The sequence below is a fragment of the Aythya marila genome (assembly GCF_965140915.1).
Source record: "Aythya marila genome assembly, chromosome: 5".
Taxonomy (NCBI): domain Eukaryota; kingdom Metazoa; phylum Chordata; class Aves; order Anseriformes; family Anatidae; genus Aythya; species Aythya marila.
The window spans coordinates 53,334,242-53,360,403 of NC_139046.1; the positions used below are offsets into that span (position 1 = coordinate 53,334,242).

The 26,162-nt window shown below is 46.9% G+C and overlaps 1 protein-coding gene across 3 annotated transcripts; it reads right to left on the reverse strand.

The window, feature by feature from the left end:
* Nucleotides 1-1,513: 1,513 nt before the first annotated feature.
* On the reverse strand, nucleotides 1,514-25,956 carry INCENP (inner centromere protein). 3 transcript variants are annotated; one of them, XM_082760821.1, is made up of 18 exons: nucleotides 25,801-25,956; nucleotides 25,598-25,702; nucleotides 23,664-24,460; nucleotides 21,452-21,503; nucleotides 21,233-21,266; nucleotides 19,016-19,094; nucleotides 18,409-18,460; nucleotides 17,962-18,079; nucleotides 17,741-17,875; nucleotides 14,252-14,361; nucleotides 13,297-13,417; nucleotides 12,446-12,568; nucleotides 11,859-12,031; nucleotides 11,489-11,579; nucleotides 8,607-8,720; nucleotides 7,239-7,398; nucleotides 6,261-6,476; nucleotides 1,514-1,583 (listed from the first exon to the last, which is right to left on the reverse strand). In XM_082760821.1, exons 1-17 carry the CDS (start codon nucleotides 25,926-25,928, stop codon nucleotides 6,262-6,264), a joined length of 2,607 nt encoding a protein of 868 aa, XP_082616947.1. In that variant the 5' UTR covers nucleotides 25,929-25,956; the 3' UTR covers nucleotides 1,514-1,583; nucleotide 6,261. The 3 variants fall into 3 exon arrangements, with proteins under 3 accessions (XP_082616947.1, XP_082616946.1, XP_082616948.1); XM_082760820.1 differs by lacking the exon at nucleotides 1,514-1,583 and adding an exon at nucleotides 5,988-6,009; XM_082760822.1 differs by lacking the exons at nucleotides 1,514-1,583; nucleotides 8,607-8,720 and having other exon boundaries at nucleotides 6,025-6,476.
* Between the last annotated feature and the right edge of the window lie 206 nt (nucleotides 25,957-26,162).

Consider the following 26,162-nt stretch of genomic DNA (forward strand, 5'->3'; position numbering starts at 1 on the left):
TGGCCTCAGCCTGGGGAGATGCCAACGTTGTGCCCCCCAGAGGAGGGTGTGGAGCTGGGCTCTGTCTCCGTCTCCAGGCTGCTGTGCTGTGGGGTGTGAGAGGGTAGGGAAGGCCTAGCAGAACTCAGTAGCATGGTTTAGTGGTGAACCTGTCAGGACTTGCTTAAAGGTGGGAGTAAAAGGTCTTTTCCTGTCCCGAATGACTTTATGATTCCGTGTAATGCAAAGTTTTGTTCTGAGAATACTGGAGAGACAAGTCCTCTTCTGAAACCTCTGTGCAGAGCAATGACTGATCTTCAGCTTCAGAGCTTGGACAGCTCTGCTCACATCCCTGTATTTCAGTTCATGGAAGAAGCACTGTTTCTCCAGAAAACAGGGAAATTGGGCTCTGAGGCAGCAGGTTCTCTCAAGTTTCAAAAGAACAATAGAGTGAATTCATCTTGGGTTTTAGCCATGATAGCATATGCACAAAAATAAATAAATAAATAAATAAAAATGGATAAAAGAACTCTAAAACCTGGTGTTTATTTACATCAGCTAAGGAAAACTGAGATGGCCACCCTCATGAAGACCGGGCTGTTGCAGTGGCCTTTCATCAAGTCGTCCGCTTCTGAACTCAAAGCAGTCTGTCAGTTCCCCCATCGTTCTTCCACACAGAGACACTGCTGGGAGCTGCCACATTTAACAGAGAAGCAGCTGAAGAACCAAAGTCCTTGGTGCCGCCATTCCCGCTCTTCTTCCCCGCACGTTCTTCCTCAGACGTGGCAAATAACCCCCCAAACTAGTCCCAGGAGCACTCGGCTGGCATTTTGGCACAGCTGGACAAAGGCCACCACCCCCCGTTTCCAGATCTGGACCCGGCTGAGCCCAAGGGCACGGGAATCTCTGAGTGATTCCAGGACAAGAGCTCAGGAAATCTCTTGCCAGCACGGGCGTGTTGGGCAGGAGGAGGCTGTGAAAGCCGAGGGGGAATGCCTCAGTCCTGCCGAGGGCACAGGAGGACAGGCGAGCCAAAGAAGCGAAGGCTGTGAGCGGTGACAAGCACAACGCCCGGGCACTGGGCACAGAGCGAGACAAGATGGAGGACGCAGCCGGGCAGCCTGGTGCTGGTTCCAGCCGGTTGCAGCCGGTTGCAGCCAGTTCCAGCCGGCTTCCCAACGCTCCCAGGCGCTACTGCTGCCATGGCGGCTGCTAACGGCCAGGCCAGAGCAGGGCATGGGCTGAGGCGAGCTGAGGGAAGGGGGCGGCCCCCCGCGCCCTGGGGAGGAACCCACACCAAGGCTCGGCTCCGTGGCTCCTGGAGATCCCAGGGACAGGGCAGGGAGCTGAGAGAGGCAGGGGGCAGCCCTCCAGCCCCAACTCCAGAGGAACTTTCCAGAACTGTCAGCATGCTGCAGCCTGGGCTGTGGCACTGGGGCACAGCCATGACAAGAGATGAGGCAGAGCAGCAGCGGCCGTGTTTCTGGCCTCAGCCTGGGGAGATGCCCAGGGCTGGTGAACTGGGCCATGATCGGGCCCCATGGGCGATGAGGTCTCCACGTCCCCACAAAGGCTCCGTCCATGCTGGCAGGTGTCTCCAAAGCCTAAAGGCAGAAGAGCAGAAGAGTTATGGATGGGCTGCCCTGACAGAGCCTGGAGTTCAGCTCTGCCCCTCGCTTTCTGCTGCTGAAGCTCCACTTGGTACACAGGACTGAAACGCAGCCCCACTTCTCAACCGTCCCCTTTGTGCCTTGGTACTTCAGAGGAAACAAAGCTACTGCTGCTTCTTTCACCAGCACTCCCACATCTGAATCTCCAGTCCCAAAACCCAGCTCTGAAAGCTGCCTCCCCCTGCGGGAGGAGCCCGACTTCACCTTTCTTAGCCTTGGAAGGAAAATTCAATGAGGATGAGTTTGTCTGACTCTGCTGCGGCTGCTCACAGTCACAGGGCACAGAGAGCTGCTGCGGGCAGGCAGAGCTCGTGACAGACACTGACTGGAGGGGTCAGCTGCCAGCTTTTGTAGGGGTCATGGCATCGCCATGGAAATGCATTATGACAGCATAGAGGCTTTGGGAGCCTGGGGGACAGCATCTGGGCTGTTACCTCCTTGTCTTGGTCTGGAGCTGTGGTCTCTGAAATATATGGATCATGCCCCCCAGCTGGTAAAAACCTGTAGCGCACTGTCATACTTTTGGCTGAGCTTGGGTTAATTGCCTTTGTAGAGGCTTATACGATGCTTTTTTTCTTTTTTTGTTGGCTTTTAATGAAAATAGTGGTGAGACTACACCAATGGTTTTAGTTGTTTTCAGAGCGGTGCTTATCTCGAGCTAAGGACTTGTCTGCTTCTTATGCTGCCCTGACAGTGAGGATGCCACTTGCCAAGGCGATCGGCTCCAGGGCAGACGTGTTCTACAGTGGAGCGGGGGATTGGACAGGCAGGGCTGATTTTTCCAGCACCGAGCCCACTTGAGGGAGCCACCAGGACCTAGCAGCCCTCATGAGGGAGGTGAACGAGGCAAGAAGGAGGCATAGGCCGAGCAAGCCGCGCCCCCTCCCAGGCCGTTCAAAAGCTGCTCCAGGAAGTCTGTACACACCCAGACTGACTGCCTGCTCAAAACTGCATCACTTCAGGTCTCTGGGTGCAGGGAGTGCCTGAGCCTGTTGCTACCACCTGCGGGGGCAGAGACTGTGTATGTGAAGTGTGAGCAGGTGGACGACCTGGTCCGCCTCGTGGCAGAACTCAAGGAGGAGGTTGAGAGGTTGAGGGATATCAGGGAGTGTGAGCGGGAGATAGACTTGTAGAGCAACTCCCTGTGCGGCCTGAAGCTGGCTGTTGGCTGTACTAGTGCCAGAGATCCCTGAGATCTGCAACCCAGCAGCGTGCTTTTTCAGTGATCCTGAAAAGCTGTTGAAAAGCCCTGGTTCATGTGTCATGTACTACTGAGCCCTGGTAAGAAATAGCAGAGGCCCTCTCCTCTTCACCGTCCCCCCAGTTATTCTAAGCAAAGCTGAACCGCAACAGCTTATCTCAGAGGAGGTGGCTGCTTTTTCTCTGTACTTGAAACATGGAAGTAGTCCCACTCTGCCTACCTTAAAGGATGAGTCTTAAGCAAAAATCTCAGGTATTTTTGTTGAAATTGGTGGCATATGAATAAAAATGGATCAAGAATAGTCCTAGGAGTGTTTGCATTGGGTCTTGTTAAGGTCAGAATCTGTCTCGTCATTGCAAAGATAATGATGGCAAAAGTCAGTTTTGGATTTTTACCCATTGTTGCTCAGCAACATAATTGGAAATTACATTTCTTTGTCAAGAATGCACCTTCTCAACCTCTTTTTTGGCTTTTCGAAGTGCCAGTATTCCTTGTTCACTAACCCCAATTAGTGTTAGATATGTTTAAGAGACCATTAACACCCACCCCACCCAGCCCGTTGGGGTCTTGTCAGTAGCTATCAGCAAACTGGTTGGTACTGGGAAAGATTCCAGTATCTCAAGAATACTTACAGTGCTTAAGCCCTAGGAGTTTTAGGCTGTCATCACCTGTCCCTCAGTTCTGTGGTGGAGAGCACCACTTGCCCTTCCTGCATTACACCTGTGCAAGCCTCTGATGAAGTGACCTACCTGCTTTTTGTCAGCAGCTGCTCAGAGAAGACTGTTCAGTGTGGGCCATTGCTTCCCGAATATGTTAAGTGAGTATCCTGAAGCCAGAGGGATTGGCACAGCAGCCTGGTTGTTAGAGCCAGAATAATTTCTTGGTACCAACTGGTAATAGTTCTTGGAGGTCCTGTGTTTGTACAGACCTGCAGAGCTCTGCTGTCTTCCCAGTCCTGCTCTTCTCGAGTGCTCTGAGCCAGAGCAGTGTGCTGGAAAAGGCATCACCGCTGGATTACCGCTGGCTCCCAACCTACAGGTACCTGTGGCAACGCAGGCCTTCTGCACAGGTGGTGTCTGAAAAGCCTCAGGTGCAAAAGTTTTGCTCATTGAGCCAAAAGCAAGAACAACACACCCCTTAGCGTTCTCATCAAGAAACACTTATTTACTGAAATTTAGACCACAACCAGGACACTCACAAGGGAGGCCCAGCTCAGGGTCAGGTGTGAGCCTAGAGTCAGACTGTACCAGAAAACACAGGCGCTTAGAGCTCAGGGAAGGGTGCCTGGGTAATCAGGAGTTGTAACCAAGAAAAATGAAAATCCAGAGCCAAAATAGCTTTCTTGAAATCTTGAGGTTGTTTCTCTTGAATTTCTGCTTGTGTTTTTTGTTTTTAGCACTCTGTATACTGTGGCTGAAGTTCCTGCTCCATCTGGTAGTAGCTATTGTGAATATTTTTAAGTTATACAGCGATATAAGTGAATTACAGGGATGTAGGTCAGTTCAAGATGCACTCAAGTCAGGTATTCCTTAGGAAAGGTTTATGGGAACACATCATCATGCAAAATGTCTCTTTACCAGTTTCTGGGAACAAAAGAACAGCAAACTAGTTGGCAAGTTCTGCAGGCCTACCAAAGCATGAGTATTTTTTACCACATGAGGAATTTCTTCATAGACAAAACACTTCTGGCTTAAGGAAACAGTGTAAAATGTGACCCGTGAGGGCAGGTTCCAAAATACCGTACTTCTTTATTTAATAAAAAGCTACGATGAGGCCAGAGGAAAATCCAGAGATGATTTAACTCACTTTTATCAAATTAGCAAGCATTCAGACAGCATTCAACATCAGTGTTTTTGCCATTTCAGCAAGCCCTTTCATCTAAGATAATAGTACAAAACTACAGAGCATCTACCAAGTACAATCATCTCACATACATAACGCCGATCAAGAGCATAACATCTGCAATTGATGTGTTTCAGTATAAAAACCCACATCATTTCAAAATACATTTGCTTGAAAAAAGTTAAGTACGTGCACGAGGAAAGGTGCAATTCTCCTTAGACGCTGTACAGTCGCCACACGTTTTTTTTAAATTGCCGAGAAGTATGTACACTGTGTTCCTCAGTCTGCTGAGTGAAACCGCAGCCATGAACACTCACCTATGTTTAAAACACATCAAGCTCCAAGAAAAAGATGATTCTGAGGTAAGAACCATATAGGTCACCTTCTTTACAGAAGACAGACTTTCACAGCTACCTGCAGAAACTAATGTAACTGTTGCCTTGAAGTTTTCCTTGAAGTTTTTTCTAACAAGTGCTGCTCTACGAAGACCTCTATTCTCCCTGTAAGGGAGCTTGTTACAGAGAAAACACAAATGCCTGTGCCATTTGTGAATTAGGTGTAGAAAGCCTAAACCAGAAAGTGATCTTGGAGCTGAAGTTCTGAACTGATATTCTTTCTTGTGAGGAAATTTTTAATAAGTCCTGTTGAACCTGTTACTGAACCTGAAGTGTAAAACAATAGCCTAAAAATAAAACCAGCTTTAATGCTGAATAAATGAAATAACCAAAGGGAGAAAGGAGCAAGACAAGGATTAAAAAAACCCACCATCCTTTCAATCCAGTCTCTGCCACAAACATGGTAATTAAATTAGACAAACAAAATTATATCAGAACCTTTGTATAATTTACCTGAAGGAAGCCTAGAACTATAAAGCCTGCTTATGCTACTCTGGGTATTCCTAGAGACGTGATTAACACTAGGGTCACATCTATGTCCAACAACTGAAAAAGGTCGATCAAGTCCTCAGGATGTTTCCATCCCAGCTGCGGTAACATCACCATCAATATCGCTTATGCACAGAAGTGCACTCGTGTTGGAATAAAGCGTGCTACTGAGAACTGAAATACCCAAATTATTTTGCAATTTGCAGGCAACGAAGCCCACACCTGCTAATATCTTTATTCTTGAGAACATCAGTAGTGCGTATTTGGACTTTTCTCAAGATGCATGCAGAGGTCATCCTGCCATACAACCTTTGTTCACTATGTGCAGCAGTGGTTGCATACTGTTGCACGCTCGCCAGAAAAGAGGAGCCTCACGTTGCTTTAGATGATGCATCCTCCTGACGTATAGGTCTAAATCTTTGCCAACTTAAAGCTAAGATTAAAAAAAAAAAAAAAAAAAAAAAAAAAAGAAACATCTTTCAGAAGCAAGGCCTCCCAAAAGTCTGCAACTTTGCTCAACAGTGAGAAAATAAACCCCAAAAATGGAAAATGCAAGAGACCCAGTAAGAGCTGACATTTAATCCAAAGATAATACCTAAAGATTTCAGGATACTGAATACTACCTCTCACCTAGAGAGGCAGAAACGTATGCCCATTGCTCCACAGGAGACAGCCACTGCTCACCTCAGTACTTTTTCAGGCTATATGGCAGACCGAGAACCGATTTGGAACCTGTGAAGGGCGGGGAATTCCACACAGCCGAGCTCGTGCGCTTGAAGTAGCGTGGTTTGCTTTTGTAAAAGATGTCCTCCAACTTGGGGCTTACAATTCTCCCGAAGAGCGCATCGATGTTGGGAGGGTTGTAGTACTGCCGGATTACTGCTTGGTTAAGCTGATTCCCTGGAGAAACAAAAGTTAGCGCTCTTTATTTATTTATTTTTAACTGAAATTGCTGTGCAGGCTGGTTGTATGCAGCACGCGCTGGCTCCCTTCATCTCTAATCACACAAATATTGCAACAGGAGAAACTCTTGTAGTTCTATGACATTTTAAAGCTCCCTATTAATGCTTAGAGCTTCAGCATAGATCCCTTCCTTGGTGGGTAAGTATTGCACGAACTGAATTCTGCCCAGGAACTAGAATATATTTGCGAGAAGCGAGGTTTCTATGCTTCTCTTCCTACAGGTAAAATTAGTTTCAACACAAACTTTTAGCTCCCCTTGGGTAGGTGGAATATGAAACAATAATGGAAGCGAGTACTTCAGAACCAGGACAATAGCCTGCTGCAACCTGGCCTATAACATCTGGCGATATTTTTATTATTTATTTTTTTAAGCCAATGGTTGTCGAGCACACTTTGAGGCCTAGTTCAGAATTCCTCCATTCCCAATGGCAAAATGACACTTGGAGCAGTTAGGGTGGTTTTAAAAAGTTTTAAAAAGTGTTTTTCCCCAGTGTTGTCCCATGAAGCTCCCAGCTGGTAAAAGAGCCCTCGACTCCACACTCCAGCCACGTCACTGCACTGGTTAGGATTTTTAACTGTACAAGGTGCGTGTAGGAGAAGTCGGGCAGAATCTTACACCAGGTCTTATTATGCATCAGAACAAAGCTGCAGGAGGGATAGGCTGGGGGCACGGAGGATATTTTAACCCACTACACATACCACTGGCCCAGGCAGGGATGGGCTTGCGAGGCTGGCTTTCGTCATCAGTAGAATCATCGCTGTTCAGATCCATGCCATAATTATTGGGATTTATCTTGGGGGGCTTTGGATCTTTCTGGAACTGTGGAGTCATCTGGTATGAATTGCAGACAGGTGAATTCTAGAAGATGAACATATTAGCACGTGTTAGATGCAATAGCACTGTTACGCTTCCAAGTTGTTCCATGACACTTACAGATTAGAATACCTCAGTATTCCACCTCTTGCTGTCTCACAGTTGCAAAACTTAACATTTGGTGCTTTTCAAGCTTTGGTCAAAGAACTTGACCCAAGTTCTACAGTTCTGACCCAAATACAACTTCTCCTGTTTGCTTAGGCTGCTTAATCAGCTATGGATGACACAGACAAACCAGCAGTACGCGTACCTAATGTAGATTCAGCACTTCCATTCGTTATAAGCACGCCTTAAATAGATTTGTTACATCCTCAAAGCTGGTGCTGAGTAATGCCCTTTAAATATTTTGCAACCAAGCTCCTAGGGTTATTAAATAATTTTAAACTGAATATTACCTTGCAGAGAAAATGCATATAGAACAACCTGCACTGTAATTTTGATGTGAACAATAAGACCGCTTAAAATGCAAGTCATGAGGGAAAACAAACAAAGAAAAACTTAAAACTGCAGATTTCACCAACCATTTGGTGTAAGTCAGTCCTTAATTAGAGGGACAAGTATCTCTGAAGAGTTGAGAACAGTTTTGCTTTTGTCATGGCGTTGTACACATTAAAGTTATCTCATAGTTTGCTGGTTTTGCATTTAAAGATTGAAATACGTAGCTTTACAGGGAGATAAAGATTCATATATTTGTCTTTGATATTCAAGCACTACATTCACCTCCAGCATCATCTTAAGTTCCATCAGCTGTGCAGCACAGCTGCAATCCTGTTTATACCAGACTCTGCTGCCACCCCGTGGCTGCTTCCAACTTTGAGTTTCAATACCACTATTTCAGCGTACCTGCTGCCAGCAAGGTTTGCTCACTATTTACACAGGTGGAGTTCAGAGGGGGCAAGGCAACTTTGACTTTAACCACTGCCTTATCCTGACAACTAGAAAACACTGACAAATACTTGCTGCTTCCTTTCCCTTCTTTTCACTCCCCAGAAATCATCTAAGTACTCCAGACCACCAGGAGTCAACTTCAGATACCCGTGGAAAAAAAAAAATTACAGAATCCCTTTTTTACTGAAAGGGAATAAAAAAGCAGACGGTAATACAGCCCACAGTTATTATAGCACGCCAGTGCTGGAATCAAAGTTCTCTGATGTAATCTCTTGAAGAAATTTCACCAGAGGGAGCAGAGTTACCTCTTTTTTTTCTGGGTGCTGTGTTTGGGCTACATCTTTAGCCTTTTGTTCCTCTGGTAGTTTCTTCTGTTCTTGCTCCTGCCTCTTTGTCTCTGCTAGCAACTGCTCCTCCTGCTGGCAAGCCGATGTCACAAATGAATTAAGTTTACCTTACAAGCTAAACTATGCTGTTAATCCAGGGATTCACAATTTTTATACACAAAAGAAATCTAAACATCTAATTACAAGTTTTCGTTGCTAGTGGTGCTTTCTATAAGGAGCAGTCTGAACGCAGCGCAGACACTAAACAATGCTGATGCAACGCTTTGAGCTTTCCTCACCAAGTGGCACAACCTGACCTTCCTATTTAAGAACACGATAACGTGATGACCTCCTGCCTTGAAAAACTTGCTGCTGGCTTCTTCAGGACACACACATCAGGTACCAGCTGACCTCTGAGATGGGCAAGTCCGTGCTACTGACTTACTATATCTTAGCCTCTCTTCAGACTAATAAACGTACAAATACAGTATTTGTAGAGCCCAAGTCATCCTATTCTACAGCAACCATCCAGAACAAGCCAAAAGAATCTGCCCCTAGGCATGCTTACTCTTTCCCTCTGGATGCAAATAAACCAAGAGACTGCTAAGGCAAATGGCACACATCTGAAGTTGATAAATCCCACCCAGTCTTAGCAGCAGGACAAGTTATACACGGGTCGGGCACCTGCTGTCAGTGTGCTAACACCACAGCTCTGCCAAGTAAAGACCTAGTGGACGAGACCCCCTGGAACACTGTCCTTAGGGACAAAGGAGCTGAACAGAGCTGGCAACTTTAAGGGTGTTTTCCTTAGAGCACAAGAACTCTCCACCCCGCTGTGTAAAAAAGCAGGCAGGAGGGCAGAAAACCAGGATGACTGAGCAAGGACCTGCAGGTCAGACTGAGGCAGAAGGAGATGCACAAGCAGCAGAAGCAGGGACATGTGGCCTGGGAAGAGTCACAGGAGAGGTTTCACTGGCCAGAAGACATAGGCCAAGGAGATTGCCCCCTCCTCTGATAAATGAGAAGGGAGAACTGGTAACAGACATGGAGAAGGCTGAGGGACTCAGCTTCTTTGCCTCAGCCTTCACTGCCAGCCAGGCTTCCCACATCTCATTTCCCTAAACCCACAGATGAGGGCTGGGGAAGCAAAGTTCCCCCCACTGTAAGCAAAGAGCGGGTTGGAGGCCACCTGATGGAACTGAACAGGTACAAATCTGTGGGGCCCGACACCATGCGTCCTAGGGTCATGAAGGAGTCGGCTAATGCAGTTGCCAAGCCTCTCTCCATCATATTTGAGAAGTCCTGGCAGTCAGGTGAAGTCCTGGTGACTGGAAAACGGGAAACATCACTGCCATTTTTAAACAGGGTAGAAAGGAGGACCTGGTGAACTACAGACCAGTGAGCCTCACTCCTGTGCCTGGGGAGATCATGGAACAGATGCTCCTGGAGGCAATGGTAAGGTACATGCAAGAAAAGGGGGCGACCCGAGACAGCCAGCACAGCTTCACCAAGGGCATTTGAAGGGCAGACTGCTCAGTGGATAAGGAACAGACTGGGTGGCTGCACCCAGAGAGCGGTGGTCAACAGCTCCACGTCCAGGTGCAGGCCAGTGATGAGTGGTGTCCCTCAGGGGCCTGTTTTGGGACCAGTGCTGTTTAATATCTTTGTCAGTGACATAGGCAATGGGATTAGGTGCACCCTCAGCAAGTTTGCAGATGACCCCAAGCTGAGTGGTGCAGCCAACACACCAGAAGGAAGGGGTGCCACCCAAAGGGATCTGGATGAGCCTGAGAAGAGGGCCCTTGTGAGCCTAACGAGGTTCAACAAGGCCAAGTGCAAGGTGCTGCACCTGGATCGGGGCAATCCCAGACAGGAGCACAGGCTGGGAGAAGAACTCACCGAGAGCAGCCCTGCAGAGAAGGACCTGGGGGTTTAGGTGGATAAAAAGCTCGGCAGGAGCCAGCAGTGTGTGCCTGCAGCCCAGGTGGCCACCTGCATCCTGGGCTGCATCAGCAGAGGGGTGGCAGCAGGGCAGGGGGGGGATTGTGCCACTCTGCTTTGCCCTCCTGAGGCCCCACCTGGAGCCCTGCGTCCTGGTCTGGGGCTCCAGCACAAGGATGTGGGGCTGTAAGAGTGAGCCCAGAGGAGCCACAAAGATGCTCAGAGGGCTGGAGCACCTCTCCTATGGAGAAAGGCTGAGAAAGATGGGAACGTTCAGCCTGAAGAAGGCTCCAGGGAGACCTCATTGCAGCTTTTCAATACTTAAAGGGGGCTTATAAAAATGGAGAGCACCTTTTTGCTCAGTCGGATGATGGTAGGACAAGGGGGAATGGTTTTAAACTAAAAGGGGAGATTTAGATTAGAGGTTAGGAGGAAATTGTTCACTCAGAGTGTGGTAAGACACTGGCACAGGCTGCTCAGGGAAGCTGTGGATGCCCCATCCCTGTTTAGTTAATCTACGCCAGAATGACCAGTGCAGAAAATAACCTTATAAAGTCTACAGCCTGTACTTGTGTTTCTGCCAAAAGTGGTATAAACATAAAATTGGGATGTTGCTTCTGAAAAATCTGGAATTGTTTTTTGACATCAGAGAAGTACAGATACACCCAGGCACAAAGAGAAAAGCCAAAGCCTTCAATTCAACAGGTGCATTATCTGTCTTTTCTTCTTGCTCTGCTGCCATCTAGACAGCAAGCACAGCTGCTGTCCATTCCAAAACAAACCGAGGACACACTTGACAGAAGTGCTTTAGCTGGCTCTAGTTCAGAAGTGCAATTGCTCGCTCATCAGGGTTCTTAGCAGCTTCAGAGCTCAGCTGCTTCAAACAAGAGGCCACTGAAGCCAGAGGCATGTCTACTTACTTTTTTCTTCTCCGTTTCCTTCTGGAGCTGTTCTTTAGCAGCCAGTACTTCCTTCTGGAGGCGAGCTGCCTTCTCTTGCTGTTCACGTTGCCTGAGAACCAAAGCAACGGACCGTTACGCTCAACATTGTACAGGGGTACCCTGCCATCCACAGAGCTTGCTGCAAACCCCAGCTTTTCAAGGCGCTCCCCATCGTACTTCCTGTCCTGAGCTCCGAACTACTTCTTGGCAGCTCAGTACCCCCAACAGTCCAGAAGCACCTGGTACAAAACAGCTCTTTGGTGCTCAGACCTTTCACTAATGCCCTCTGTTCCTGCTTCTTTTCAAAGTCCCAGCACAGAATTTAATGCATAAGTGGATATTAGCTTACTTTTCTGCTTGGATCCTCTCCTGTTCCTTCCTCTTCTCCAGCTCTCTCTCGGCAGCCAGCTGTTTCTCCCTCTCCTGTTCTGCCTGCCTCTGCTCAGCAATCTTCCTGGCACGTTCCTGCTCCTCTTCCTTCTTCTTCTGCATTAGCTCTTTGTGCCGACGGTCCTCTTCCTCCTGGTAAGCAGAAGGGAACCACTTACACCCCACTGTACTGGAACAGGCTCCGGAACAAAGAATCAGGACCACCTTATCTGACCAGTAGCCACCACCATGTTCTTCATCTTTGAGACACAGGGTTAACTGAGAAATTTAACACTCGCTGATTCCTAACATAAGGCCTTCAGTAAGAATCTGTACGGAACTGTGGAAGAAATGCAGGTCACAAACACCACTAACAGCTCACAGGATAGCGCAAGAGGAAGCACAACACTGCAGACAGCTTTGAGGACAAAGAGCTTCTCCGCTACCCTAATTTTTACTCATTTGGGTCGTTAGTACTCCTGGCCGGATTCCTTGCTCACAAAGACCACGGCAGACCACAGCCATTCTAACTGCACGCAGGACAACAGGATGGGCTCCAGCACAAACCTGCAGCAGTGCTTTTTGTTTCCTGGCCTCTTCATCCTGCCTGCGCCGGGCCTCCGCTTCTTCCATTTTCTTGGCAGCTGCTTTCTTTTTGATCTTCTCTTCTGCCAGCCTTTCTTCCCGCACCTAAAACACGCACAGCTGGCTGAATACTTAAGTCTCAGATGGGACAGTGCTCTGTGAACGTGAATTACCATAGCAGTAAGGCTTAAAGATGCAAAGCTCCCATCCTCTTATGAAGTGAAGATATATTTTTTAGCCACCAGGAATCAATGGGACCTGTGCTTTATTTTAAAAAGGGAACATTTAGGGAAATTACCTTCTTTTACATCTTCACAGGAACCTATGACTACTATTCTGGTACTTATACGTCTAATATCACAAGTCACGAGGACATATTGTAAGAAGCACAAAATAAATAAAGCAGATGGAAATACTGAAAGCAAAACAAATGATTGCTGCAGCCACATCTGCAAATTGTCTGAAAATCTCAGGCACAAGATAAGGTCTGGAGAAAGTATGTTTATTTTCACATCTTCATCCAGTAGTCAAATAAGAGAACGACTTTAAGTAGATAAAGCCAGACTAATGGTTTTATCTACTTGAAGTTGTTTCCCTACATGACTAGTAAAGCCCTAGCACAGCCCACTTAACTTCATAACTCTAGAAAATAAAGGTTTTCACCTGCCATTTGCTGTAACCAAGAGAAAGCTCAGAATCACTAAGCGCTATGTTTCTGGAAGCGTCTTCATTCAAATGTTCTCCAGTTCATTCTCTGAATTTCAGCAGCCTCAATTCCTCTTTCTGGAAGGCACACTGACATAGCATCACTGTTCAAGCAGAACGGTCCTTACCTTCTCAGTCTTCTCATCAAGCAGAGCCAGCTTCTGCTCAATGCGCCTTTTCCTCTCCTCCTCCATTTGCTCTGCCCGTTCCCGAGCTTGCAGCACTTTACGGAGGCGCTCTTCACGCTTCCTGTAGGACACAGCCCAACGTTAGCGGTGTCAGCTAGCTGGATGAGTTTCTTATGTAGAGTTTGTAACTCAAATATAAGGCAACAGAGACAGTTCTTGGGCAGCACAATATTCAATGTACCGGTGCCCTGGTTTTGGCTAGGATAGAGTTAATTTTCCTCCTAGTAGCTGGAAGGGTGCTATGTTCTGGATTTAGGATAAAAATGACACCCTGATGTTTTAATTGCTGCAGAGCAGTGCTTACACCAAGCCAAGGACTTTTCAGCTTCTTGCTCTGTCCTGCCAGCAGGCAGGCTGGGGGTGCAGCAGGAGCTGGGAGGGGACAGACCCAGGACAGCTGACCCAAAGTGGCCAAAGGGGTATTCCATGCCATCTAGGGTCATGCTGAACAATAGATAGGGGTGGCTAGCCGGGGTGGGGGGCCGGCTGCTCAGGGTTAGGTTGGGCATCCGTCAGCGGGTGGTGAACAATTGCATTGTGCATCACTTGTTTGTACACATTATTAGTAGTAGTACTGTTATCGTTATCATCACGTGGTGCTTAGCTGCCGGCCAGGTTAAAGTGCAACAACCAGGTAAGCTGTTTAAACATTGGCAGTATCTTTAAGCTCCATCTGAAATACAGGACTTGAGGCAGAAAGCTGAAAAAGCAGTCAACTACAAAAGTTAACTTTTTAGTAGCATCTTAAACACTATGCAAACAAATACTGTCTTCACAGTGTACGCAGACAAGAATTTTTGCTGCGCATCTGGAATTTGCGAGACAAATAGCCTAGATACAGGGCCCTGCAGGACCAGAGAGAACAGTTCAGAGAAGGCAGAAGGCTTATACTCACATCTTTGCCTCTTCTAGTCGCCGTTTCCTTTCTTCCTCCACTTTTTGTTTTCTCAGCTGTTCGGCCTCTTGCTTTTTCCTCAGAGTCTCTAGCTTCTGTCTCTCCTTTTCCTGAGATGGATTGAAACATGATTATACTCAGCTGACAGGGCTTCTTTCTACCTCAGCCTGCTCAGATTAATTAAGGACCCAGAGATAACACCATGGAACTGCAGCTGCAGCCACAACCAAGGGATGGTAAGAAGCCTGAAATAGAGCTCAGGTAACCTGTGATGTGGTCACGGATGTCTGGGAACCGATATGATGGACAATGAGGAAGTGGTATTAATCCTTGAAAGCAAGAAAAGAAGCTGAGTTGTTGGAACCAAAGCATCAGCTCCTAAAGTTCAGGCAGCTTCCACAGATTGCGGACAGAAAACACCGTGATTTATGTTGGTAAAAAGAACTAAAAAAGCAGTGCTAATGCTTGGCAATAACACTAACATCCTGCAGAGAGCGAAGAGGACAGATGGTGCTCTAGGAAACACATTGCTTGCTTCAGCTCAGAGCTCTCACAGTCTTCTTTGCTTCCCACAAAGATTTATCTCGTGGTAAACCACCACCATTTAGACAGAGTGCTTGCAGCTTGTTTCAAGCACACAGTTGGCCCCATATATCATCTACACAGAAATGCAGGGCGTTTTTCTCATTTCCCCAAACAATCCAGCTAACTCAGCCGAAGCCTGCTGTCAATTAGAAGAGCAAGATCCAACCATCATTACAGTCATGGCAAACACATTAAGATAAAGTAATTTAATGCCAGACTGCACACTGCAAATGCCTCGTTATGACAACTCTAGTCTCATTGCAAGCAAAGCCATTGATAAGCAGAGGGAAATACTCAGACTAATTACCTTATGCTGAGCTTCATGTTGTAAATGATTGGTAACTAATATCCAAACTAAGTTAGAGCTATTAATTATATCTTTCTGCTCTCATTTTTCTTAATTATGTTAGCCCCCAAATGGAAAAAGTCTTAAGGGGAAGGTTGCCCACAGTGGAACAAAACCTAAGATATAATTTTCAATGCAATCACAGCAAAGGATCCACAGAGCAGAGAGACTTTTCTTATCACACCAGCTCCTTTGCCAATACAGACAGTAACGTCAGCAGGAATACCACTGAGATTAGAGGTTGAATACTTCACTACCTCTTAATGATAGGCTTCTCTTAGCTGCTGGAGTACAGCAAGACTCCGAGCAGTGCAACCATGACAGCTTTAAGCAATACAAGTTCAGATATTAGATTCCCAAGATATAAGCTAGACGCAGGAAAAAGCTTCAGCAGTGTTCCCTCCTCTCCCTTCCCAGCTTTCTTGCAAGTGAAAACAAGCCCTAGGTCTACCTTATTTTGCAGGCAAGTTGTTGGGTATGAGAAGTACGAGCAATCTATGCTCAGCACGCTAGTTTCTAGTGCATCCCTAGGTACATCAGTGAAGCTACACCCCTGTCCCAGCATTACACTGTCAGAGCTGTATTCTGGAACAAACACTACAGCACGCTGATTGAAACCGGCTTTTCACAAACACTGACTTCTCTTCCAAGTCAAACAGCAAATCTAAATCTAGAGCTGGTATAGGAGAGGGGTGCCCACCTGGTGCAGGCATATTCCTACTGTAAGTCCAGCCTATGCAATTAAATGGACATTACTTATGACAAAATTGTTTTTCTCTGTGTTCTGATTGCATGGAACAACTCCTTTTGCAAATATAGAACCTCATACACCCCAAAAAACACTCTGCTTGGGTTCTTGTGATGCTGTAAACTTCACTGTAGTAACACCTAGGTAGAGGCATCTGCCTGCAGACACAAAGGCATGCCACCCGTCTTCACTAAGAGCTGGCTGCAACAAGTACACTCCCCCTTGACAGTGGTGCTTATTAGATTTGGGGACTCAAATGCCTGTCTCATTGACACAGCAGTCTCCTATTAGACAAGCTCATGTTTCTTTCTGTAAGAGCCTCCAAAAGTCTGATAAGTCTGATAAACCTCAGAATCCTAGAACATCCCGAGTTGGAAGGGACCCACCAGGATCACGGAGTCCAACTCCTAGGTTCCCAAAGGACCACCCCGAAAAAATACAAATAAAAAAAATCAGACCACGTCTGAGAGCACTGTCCAAAAGCTGCTTAAACTCCAGCAGCTCGGTGCTGTGACCACTGCCCTGGGGAGCCTGTCCCAGTGCCCAACCACCTTCTGGGTGACGAACCTTTTCCTGATTTCCAGCCTGAACTGCCCCTGTCACAGCTCCATGCTGTTTCGCAGAGCACAGTGGGACAACTGACCAGCAAGCAATGCCCTTCTTGATGCACCCCAGGATACGGTTAGCTCTCTTGGCTGCCAGGACATGCTGCTTGCTCACGTTCAACTTGCTGTCAACCAAAAGCCCTAGATCCCTTTCTGCAGGGCTGTTCTCCAGCATCTCATCCCCCAGTCTGTACAGATAGTCAGGGTTGCTCCTTCCCAGGTGCAGAATCAGGTACTTGTTCTTGTTAAACTTCATATCACTGGGGGATTGCCCAGCTCTCCAGTTTGTCCAGAGGCAAGGCCTCTCCACCCTCAATAGGGTCAACAGCTCTGCCCAATTTGGTATCATCTGTGAACTAGCTCAGAAACCTTAAAGCCCTTCATCCAAATCATTTATGAAAACATCAAAGAGGACTGGTCCTAAAACAGAGCTCTGGGGAACTCCACTAGTGACAGGTTGCCAGCCTGATGTAACCCCATTTACAAGAACCCTCTGGGCCTGACCCATCAGCCAATTGTTCACCCATCTTATTATGTTTTTATCTGACTGCATTCTGGTCCTTTTGTCCAGAAGGATACTATGACAGACAGTATAAAAAGCTTTACTGAAACCCAGAAAGATCACATCAGCTGGCTTCCTTTGGTCAACCTAGATGGGTGATCTTGTCATAAAAGGAAATTAAGTTTGTTAAACATGACCTTCCCCTTGTGAAGCCATGTTGGCTGCATTGTTCTTCAGGTGCTTTTCAATAACTCCCAAAATAATCCTCTCCATAGTTTTACCAGGCACTGAAGTGAGACTGACAGAACATCAGGAGCATGGATTTAAAAGGCATTTGCTAAGTTCTCACTCGTTAAAAAAAAGTCCTTTCTAGGAGTCTTTGGACATGGAGACTTGAGCTATACACCCAAACTGCAGTATTCAAAATCCTCTTTGTTTTCATTTCCCAGTTATTTCCAGTTTTCCTTCCCTTGTTAGTTGCCAGTACCACAGGGGAATGCCAGAGAAATAAAGCTTAGAGTCTGAATCAGAAATATTTAGAAAGCTGAATAGTAACTAGTTTACTTAATTTATGTAAATGTAAACAGAGAGCTTGAAGTTGCTGCTTAGTTTAATATGGGTGGGAAAGGTTGTTTTGCATCTGTGCTTTACCTTAGACACTCTTTAGACCATCACCTACCAGCTTACAACAGTCTTTACTTACCTTGGGATCAATTTGGAGAGGAGCGTTGTGCCTGATGAAAGACTTGATTACTCCGTTTCTCCCCACAGAACTTGGGGTCATTAGGAGCTGGTTCTTCTGCACAGTGTGCAAAAACGTTTTGAAAGGACGTACAACCTAAGAGAAGAATGGCAAAAAACAATGTTCAGGTGTCAGTAGGAAACAATTCTTGGGGAAGTACAGCAGGGTTGTAAGGATCTTACTTTGCTGGCTGGACAGGTAGGGGATGGGGTCTTTCTTCTGGGAGGAGAAAGCCCTCCATCTTCTGCTTGCTGATTGTCATAGCGGTGATCCACAGCTCTTTTGTAACTTGTTTTTCTCCTGCAAGGAAAATACAATCTATGGTACACCACAAATTCTCCCGATTGTCTCAAGTTCAGGTTTTAAACAAAGATCATAAAACTACCCTATCTTTAAAGGTACTTCATTGTGTATACTTAAGTAGTTATCTAACAAAATTTCCAACGTGATAGAAGATACAAATTAAATCATCTTTTCACAGAGGCAGAGAAAACTTATTGCAAGAGTTCCATAGTCACAAATCACTGAAGCCCTTTAACAGTGGTTCAGTGTTGAACCTGTTTTGAACAGGAGACTGGATTACAGACCTCCACAGGTACCTTCCAACCTGAGCAATTCTGTGAGTATACCTGGCACTTTGGGGTGGTTCCTGGGTCTCCCCATTCTTATTTACGTTGCTTTCTGAAAGAAAACAGTTCAACAGTTAGTTCTAGTCCCCCCCAAAATCCCTTCTAACACTGCTTTGAAAGCAAACAACAGATTTAGAAGCTAGCAAAATAAGGAAAAAAAAGGCCGCCATGCAATATGCACAGCAGGATCTTGTTGCTTGCTTTCAGAAGTAACCATACAGTATCATATGAACCTAGAAATACACAATAAAGCAAAGCTGTCTGGAGTTACGTACACAGTTTGCACCAATACACTATTGAGTTTTGCACAGATACAGTGCAACAGCTTGCTTCAGAAACAGGATGCAGCTAGGTCTCCCATGACCTGAGCACATGTAACCCTTCATCTTCATGACATCCCAGCCTGTTTCCATACATTTCCCAGAGTGGAAAATGGCAAGTCCAGTACAGGTTCCTAGCTGCTTATCTCTTCAAACAAAATGTGTTTCAAATATTTGATTAGTTTTTCAGATTGGGCTTTCAAATTGACTAGCAAGCCTTTCAAATTTCCAGTCTCCCAAAGTCATGACTATTTAAAATTCTGCCACAAAAAGCCTCTGGCAGTTACCGTTGTTGTTCATCTCCTGCGGCTGTTCATTTCTGTTGACAGTCCGAGAGCGAAGCGACATTCGTGGACCTTCAAAGTCCTGCAGGAAAAACAAATGAGTTTCAACACAGTTCTCGCACAGAAACAGGCAATTACTGCTTCAAATCATGTCGTCACGCTGGCACAGATGCTGTAATATTACCAGAGGATATAAAGATACCAGAAAGTATTAGAACCAGCACCCAGAGTGACGCCTTGACCTCCAGCTGTGAAAAATATCTTGGGACACCATCCTAGCAAATCCCTTGATGTCACGTCATCAGCAGAAGCACAGACGTTAACACAGAGCATGAGCATCTGCAACGAGGGATTGACTGCTCAAACTGAATGGATGAACTCAGACTACTGAGGACAAAAGCATTCCTAGATGGAAACCTGTTTATGTTCGCTGGTCTTCTGGCAAAGAACCAGGCAATGCCCATTTTACTTCGCAATGATGAACAAACAAGACAGCCACAACAAACAGCTCATTTCCTGGGTTTATCTATTTCTATTATTAATGAGATATGCGCTGCTGCTTGCCGCCTTTGCACTTACACAAAAACAAAGTTACTTCTTTGACAGAAGAGCTGTCAACGCCCTTTGAAATCTACACTCTGCTTGCAGTGCAAGCATTAATTCCCAAATAAAATTCCCATAAATCCCCAAACCCACCTTGGTCAGCAGGTAGGCTGGCAGCCATAAAGGATTTGGGTACGCAAGGAAAAAAAGAAGGATGAATATTTCATCCTCCGCATTTTTTGTTCTTTTTTTTTAGCATCACATCCTAAGGCTAGGTATAGGAAACATCTTGCTGGCCAACAGAATCACGTGGATCTGGTTAATTTGATGTCAGGCCTAACAAAAACCTGACCTTTTAGTAACAGCATGCATAAAGGTATCATCTTTGTCTATAGGAACGCATAAAGACATTTTCGGTTTTGAAAAGGCTGCTGAGTAGCCACATTTTCCTGCTGCTCACAGCTCACAAAGGAAGCCTCTGGAGGGAACCAAACCACAGTCAGTTTGCTCTGAAAATTGCCAATAGATAGATCAAGGTACAGAAACACAAGATAAAGATCCTCTTCTCGCAGTCTGCAAAACTGTGGGTTCATTTTTTTCCTCTCCACATTTGCACTTTAAGCTTTTCCACACCTGAAATTCAGGCACGTAAGGTCCACAAGCACTACAAGAAATTAATTTATTTGAACTTGTGCAGATCTGCTGAGAAGGACAGCCATACAAGTACATATAAGCCTGTCCTTGCTTACAGAAGTTCGAAGGCCACAGAGCTCAACTCCATTAATTCAGTCTTTTATTGAAAATTATTCTCAGCAGTACACTGACAAAATCCTGGGAATTCTTCCTCATGAAGGCAGTGACAATTCTGGAGGGATATGTTTTGACCTGAATGAGATTTACAGATTTCTGTGGTTGTCAAAGACAAGCTGACAACCTTTCAGCAATCTGCAGGACTCGTGAAAAGGTCAAAGGAGCTTTAAAAACACAGAAACCTTAGAGAAACAGCAACAGCGTACCAACTCCGCCCAACTCAAAAAAAATATTAAATTATAAGGAGATTGTTTAACCGTCTACGTATGAATTCAGGACTAAATTTTCATACAATATATCTCTAGCAAATGGATAAGAAACAGCCAACAGAAAGCAGGCCTCTACTTAGAATGCCAACAATACCAAGGACTGAATTTAGTGCTTGTATGCAATCATTTACATCACTAAAATGCACACACTTAAATATATTTATAAAAGATAGGGATGTTATTTTTGAAATTTGCCTTAGCTTTGAAATATTAGAGATTGTAACACCATACAGGATGCCTACCTTTGCTTGCATCCAAAATAAGCCTCGGGTCAGCTGCGCTCATTTTCTGAAGTAAAACTTGACTGGCTTTTATTCTGATAATTTTGAACACTGTGATTAAAACAGACCTGACAGCATCAGACTTCTCTCTAGTCTGTTGATCAGAACCGGGTGTGCTATGGATAGGCTCACACCTGTATCTGAACTCAGTGCTCTGCACTTGCTTTATTCAAGTGGTGTGCACGAGGTTGGCTGAGCCTGGCTGCCTCTCGTCAGAGCTCCCCAGTCCCTCAGTGATGAATTAGAGATGTACTCTACACATTCTGCTCACAAACCAGTGCAAACAGGAACACTTTTAACCTCTGCGCAAAACTTACCAACTTTGAGGGGGTAGAAGGTCCAGGAGGAGGTCTAGAATAAAAAAAAAAAAGGAGGTAGCTATGGTTAATAACATTGAGGAAACTGGGAAGAGGCACGGTAGACACAAGCCATGCTTTTTATATTAAGAGTTACTGCTGGAAAGGAAACAAAAGCAAACAAAAAACCCTCCACAAGAATGATATTGATTGGTTAAAAAAAAATCTTGAAGCACTCACCCAGTTTTGACAACTGTTTCTTCATCCTCTGGTACCTCTTCAGAGCTGGAGCCTAGAGAAAAGAAAAAAGGGTGCCAAAGTTATAACGTACAGGCCAGGACACTCTGCAAGGTTCACTCAGGACTGGTGTCTGCTCTGCCTCCTGAGTCACTGCCTGCAATTCAAATGCACGCCTCTTCAAGCAAGGGCAGCTTAATACAAAGTAGTACGAGGGGAAAAAAAAAAAGTTGCCTGCGATTTTAATATATTTTCAATTACAGGTGAGTTCAAAGCGATATTCAAAGCGCTGACATTAGGAGTGGCCAGGTTTGGGCTCCGACTCGTTTTGCATGGCCGTGTCCAGGTATCAGCAGCAGTAAAACCAGCGTTATTTGCAGAGTGCTGCTCCCTGCTAAGCACTCCAGCTGGCGCAGCGGTAGCTGGCTTTCCAGTACCAACACAGGCTGGGAAATGCTGTTAATAATTAAGGCAGATATGCAGCTCCAGACTGAGAGGAGTAAACACGGCCAGACATCTCACGGAAAGGGAAAATCAGGAGTCTGCTCCGCAACATCCTTCACTGCTGGTACTGAAGGAAACCCAAGCCCAGGGGCTGTTCACATAGCCAGTGCAAGAACTTATGCATAGAGATGCAGCAGGCATCATGTTGTTGATTAACACCTACGCAATTAGCCATTTGCTTTGGGCTTTCAGACATTAAGAAGCTCGCCTGGAGCTGTCTGAAGCACCTAATTTCCTCTCCTTAAACCCCAAAAGTTTGACTGAGCAAGAGATCAGTCATGTCAAGCAGTGCTGAGGGAAGACATAATGCCTTCCTTAAGCCTCCCAGACAATCCAGACCTGGACAGCACAGATCGATATTTAATCTGTGCAGAAAATGTTATTTGGGTGTCTCTTCAAAAGTTACTGGTAAGAACAGTTCCCTACAGCTTCATTTTTACAGAGGGGGCCCTCGACACAGAGCTAGAAACTTGGCCAGAACTCCGCACTGCCTGGTTAACTGTACAGGAAATCCTACAGGAACTGCAGCACTCTGATTCTGCAAAAACATTTAACTAGAGCAGTTAAGCTGAAGTGGAGGAAAACCCCTTGTCCAGATACATCCTTCCCCAGCTAAACTGTATAATTCACACAAAGTCTGTTTTAGACAATACAAACACCACGCGGCTGTAACACGACCGATGAACACGTCACTGTAGCATTATTTCAGCTGTCCCAGTTCTCCCACCAAGCAAACAAACAGTTTTACAGAAGAGCCAACCTTGCCTCGAATTCTAACACCCTGAACTTCTCTCATCTCGCTTGCATTTCAGGAGCCATTTACTAGCCCACCAGTTACTAGCCACTTCACTGAGCTTGCAAAAAGGAGAGGTTACATCCAGCACTTTGTTCTCCTGCACCAAAACCAACGCTTGCATTCCAGCAGCACAGAGCAACACTTAAACCACCGAGTGGCCCCTCGCAGAAACCTGCCTCTGTTACAGACTAAGCATGAAACACTGTTTTAAGAAATTTGAGAAGCTCAGTCTCCAAATTTCTTTCTCAAAAGGGAGGCTCTGGAAGAAGCAGGTTATTTGTAAAAAGCAGTGAATACACACACGACAGCTACCTTGTTTCCCAGAAAACAGGCAGGACATGGCCCATGCCACTCTTAGAGAGCTACAAAAAGCAACAAACCCCGTTTGCCAGCTTTCTCCTCAACTTCATCAGCTATCACCACAGAAACAGATGTTAAGACCGTTCTCTCACACGATTTAAAAGGCTGAACTGGCAAGCCACAAACTTGATTCCCAGTTCTTTAAGCTCACCCCTGTGTAGGAATGTAGCTTTCCCGGCCGCAGAACCCAATCACGCAGGGTGGTTGCTGTAAAAGCGCCCCCATTCGGCTGCCTGCCATGACCAGGATGTGAATATGCAAGAACTGTTAGCAGAAAACTGCTGCCTCCTGAAGCAGGAGCAAGCCTCAACCACTGGGCAATGTTCTGCAGTGCCTGGCTGTTCCCCTGCTCCTGGCAAGGCTCCTGGGACTTCCCCTACAGCTTTTGGGGCTGTCTGGAGGGACAATACATTGTGCTTTATCTGCTGGCTACTGTGTGGATTCTCACAACTAACAAGCCCTGGAGCTATGGCCCCACACAACTGGAAAGCAGTACCTCAACAAAACGAGCAGGAACAGTGCAAAAGAAACTTATTTGGTGACATCCAAACTTACCGTTCATGCCACTGGAGGACACGGACAGCTTCTGAGGTGCCCTGCTCTTGACTGCTGTCCTGGCACTGGATTTCCGGATCTGACTTTCCCTCTTCCAGGCTCGTGAGTATTTCTCTGCCAGCGAGGTTCTGGAAGTCAGGGAAGTTTTACCCAGCAGGCTTCTGCGCACAGAGCGCCGGCTCTTCCGAGAGCCTTTAGGAGTCTCTGGGCTGTCCCTCACACACTGGGCAGGTTCTTTGTCAGCCTCTTCGTGAGCAGAGACATCCATCTCCTCCAGCCTGGGCTCTTCACTTAAAATGATCAAAGCATCAGCTGAAGCATCAGCTGCTTTTGCTGTCTCCCCCTTCGACACAGTCTCGCTTTTTCCTGCATCTTTTGCCTCGGGGGTGGGAGGGACCAGCAGCTCAGGTGATGCTGGCCCAGGCTGTGGCTGGGGAACACTGCTCTCCTCCGGATGATCAGCATCAGGGCTCAACAGGATGCTTGCAGAGGGCTTCTCTGCTGGTTTAGAGGCACTCTTCTGGATGCACAGCTCAGCACTGTTACGATCGCTGAGGCCAATTTCTACTACGGGAATCATCCCTGCACTCAGACGGTCAGGAAGTAACTCTGAGCACTTAGCGGGTGCTGCAGCCTTGGAGCTCGTCAGCTGCTGGGAGACAGTTTGAGCTGAAGACAAGCGCGAGGCTTCTTTGACCTCAGTGCTGAGTGGTTCCACGTTTTCTTTGTTTTGGAATTGCTGGGAAGATCGCTTGGAGGGTACCAGTTTGAGACTGCTAGTCCTCCTTCTAGATAATCTAACAACAGAGACAGCACGTTAGAGCGGGACTGGGCACAGGAGCAGACCAGAACTCCTATCACAACAGTCCCTTTGCAAGTCAGAGCAGAGTGTACCCAGACTGAAGCAGCAATAAGTACAGATAGCTTGCCTGTGTCTCTATTTGTAAGGTTGCTGATTACAGTTAGGTTATGTTTGCGTTGGAGGCTTCGTGTGTCTGAAAGCCCTTCTGTGAGAAGCTAAGTTGTGGTTTTGCAGTAGAAAGCTAACCTTCTGTATTCAAAGGTAGTTGTGTAGGCATAAGAAGGAGAAATGCTAAGGAGGCAAGCGGACAGTAGAAGGCCTCACTGTTCCAGAATAAGGTAGGAGACTGAGAGAAACAGGATGAGCAGTGTGAGAACAAAGATCACAACTTCTCAAAACATAAGAAAGGAAGAAAAAAAAAAAGAAAAAGAAGAAAACAAAGGGTTGAAGAAAAAAAAGTACATATATGGTATAGAGGAGTGTCGAGTAGCTTGTGAACCTGCAGTACTCAGCCAATGAGGAACGAGGGGAGGTGATCAGGTGTCGGGTAATAGAGAACAGAAGGTTATGATATGTTCACTACAATGTGCTCCTATTTGGCAGGATGCCCGCCATTGCAATCCCAAATAAAATAGCTTCACAGAAGGTCCCGTCTGAAGAAAATAACAGATTTGTCTCATGCTTCCATGCACAGACAGGAACGTGCAGAGAAACAAAGGTAAAAGCAGGTTTAACATATACAGAGCTGCAGAAAGGAACTAAAATGACACGATCGTATTAGTGAGAGAAGGAAGAAGTGGGAGACACAGAAGGGACCCAGATGAGGGAAAGAACAAACAGGATGCATGAAAGGGACACGGCTGAGGGAGACAAAATCGGGAGACACGAAAGGTGGGAGAAAAGAGAAACGGGGCACACGACAGGGACCCCGATGAGCGATAATGGCCCACCCCCAGCCGAACACCCGCTGCTGCAGCACACTCAGCCCACGGGCTGCAAAACACGACGCACACCCGGCCCTTTAACACTACACGCAGGCGATGCAGGCCGATAGCCGCCTTGGCAGCCCGTTATCTCCGAGATTCCCCCCTCAGCCCCCAGAGGAGCCCTCAGCGGCCCGGGCGCTGCCCACCTCCTCCTGCCGCCATCCCCCTGCAGCACCGAGGCCCTCTTCTTCCTCTGCCGGCTCTTCTGCGACGGCGTCTTGGGCAGCAGCTCCGGCTCGTCGCTGTAGTGGCTGCGGGGAGAGGCGAGGGGAGAGGTGAGGTGAGGTGAGGCGAGGTGAGGGGGAGCCGCGGGCGGGCCGCTGTGAGGGGGCGGCAGCGCGGCCGTTACCTGCCGAACATGCGCGCCGCCTCGTCGCGGATCTCCCGCAGCCACAGCAGCTCGGTGTCGTCCACCTGCCGCAGGAAGTTGGCCAGCAGCCGGCCGCAGGCCGCGGGGAGCTGCTCAGGGCCCGGCATGGCGGCGAAGGGGCCCAGCGCAGCCGTCATGGCCGCCATCGCCTCAGCGCCAACCGCTCCCGGGCCGCCGAGAATTCAAACGCAACGCCCGCCCCCCGCCTCGGCGACGCGGCGCCCTCAGCCTATCGGCGCCGCGCTCGCCGCCGCGCGCCCGCTCCTATTGGCTGAGAGGTGGTGGAAGGCGGGGAGGTCTTTGTGGTGGGGAGGCGGGGTTCGGGGGGCGTGATGGACGTG

Coding starts and splice junctions, on each gene's coding strand:
- INCENP (XM_082760821.1), bottom strand. CDS start 25,928: ATGCCGGGCCCTGAGCAGCTCCCCGCGGCCTGCGGCCGGCTGCTGGCC. Junction 19,095..21,232: donor CTTCTACCCCCTCAAAGTTG/GTAAGTTTTGCG, acceptor TTTTTCCTGCAG/GACTTTGAAGGTCCACGAAT. Junction 6,477..7,238: donor CATCCCTGCCTGGGCCAGTG/GTATGTGTAGTG, acceptor TTGTTTCTCCAG/GGAATCAGCTTAACCAAGCA.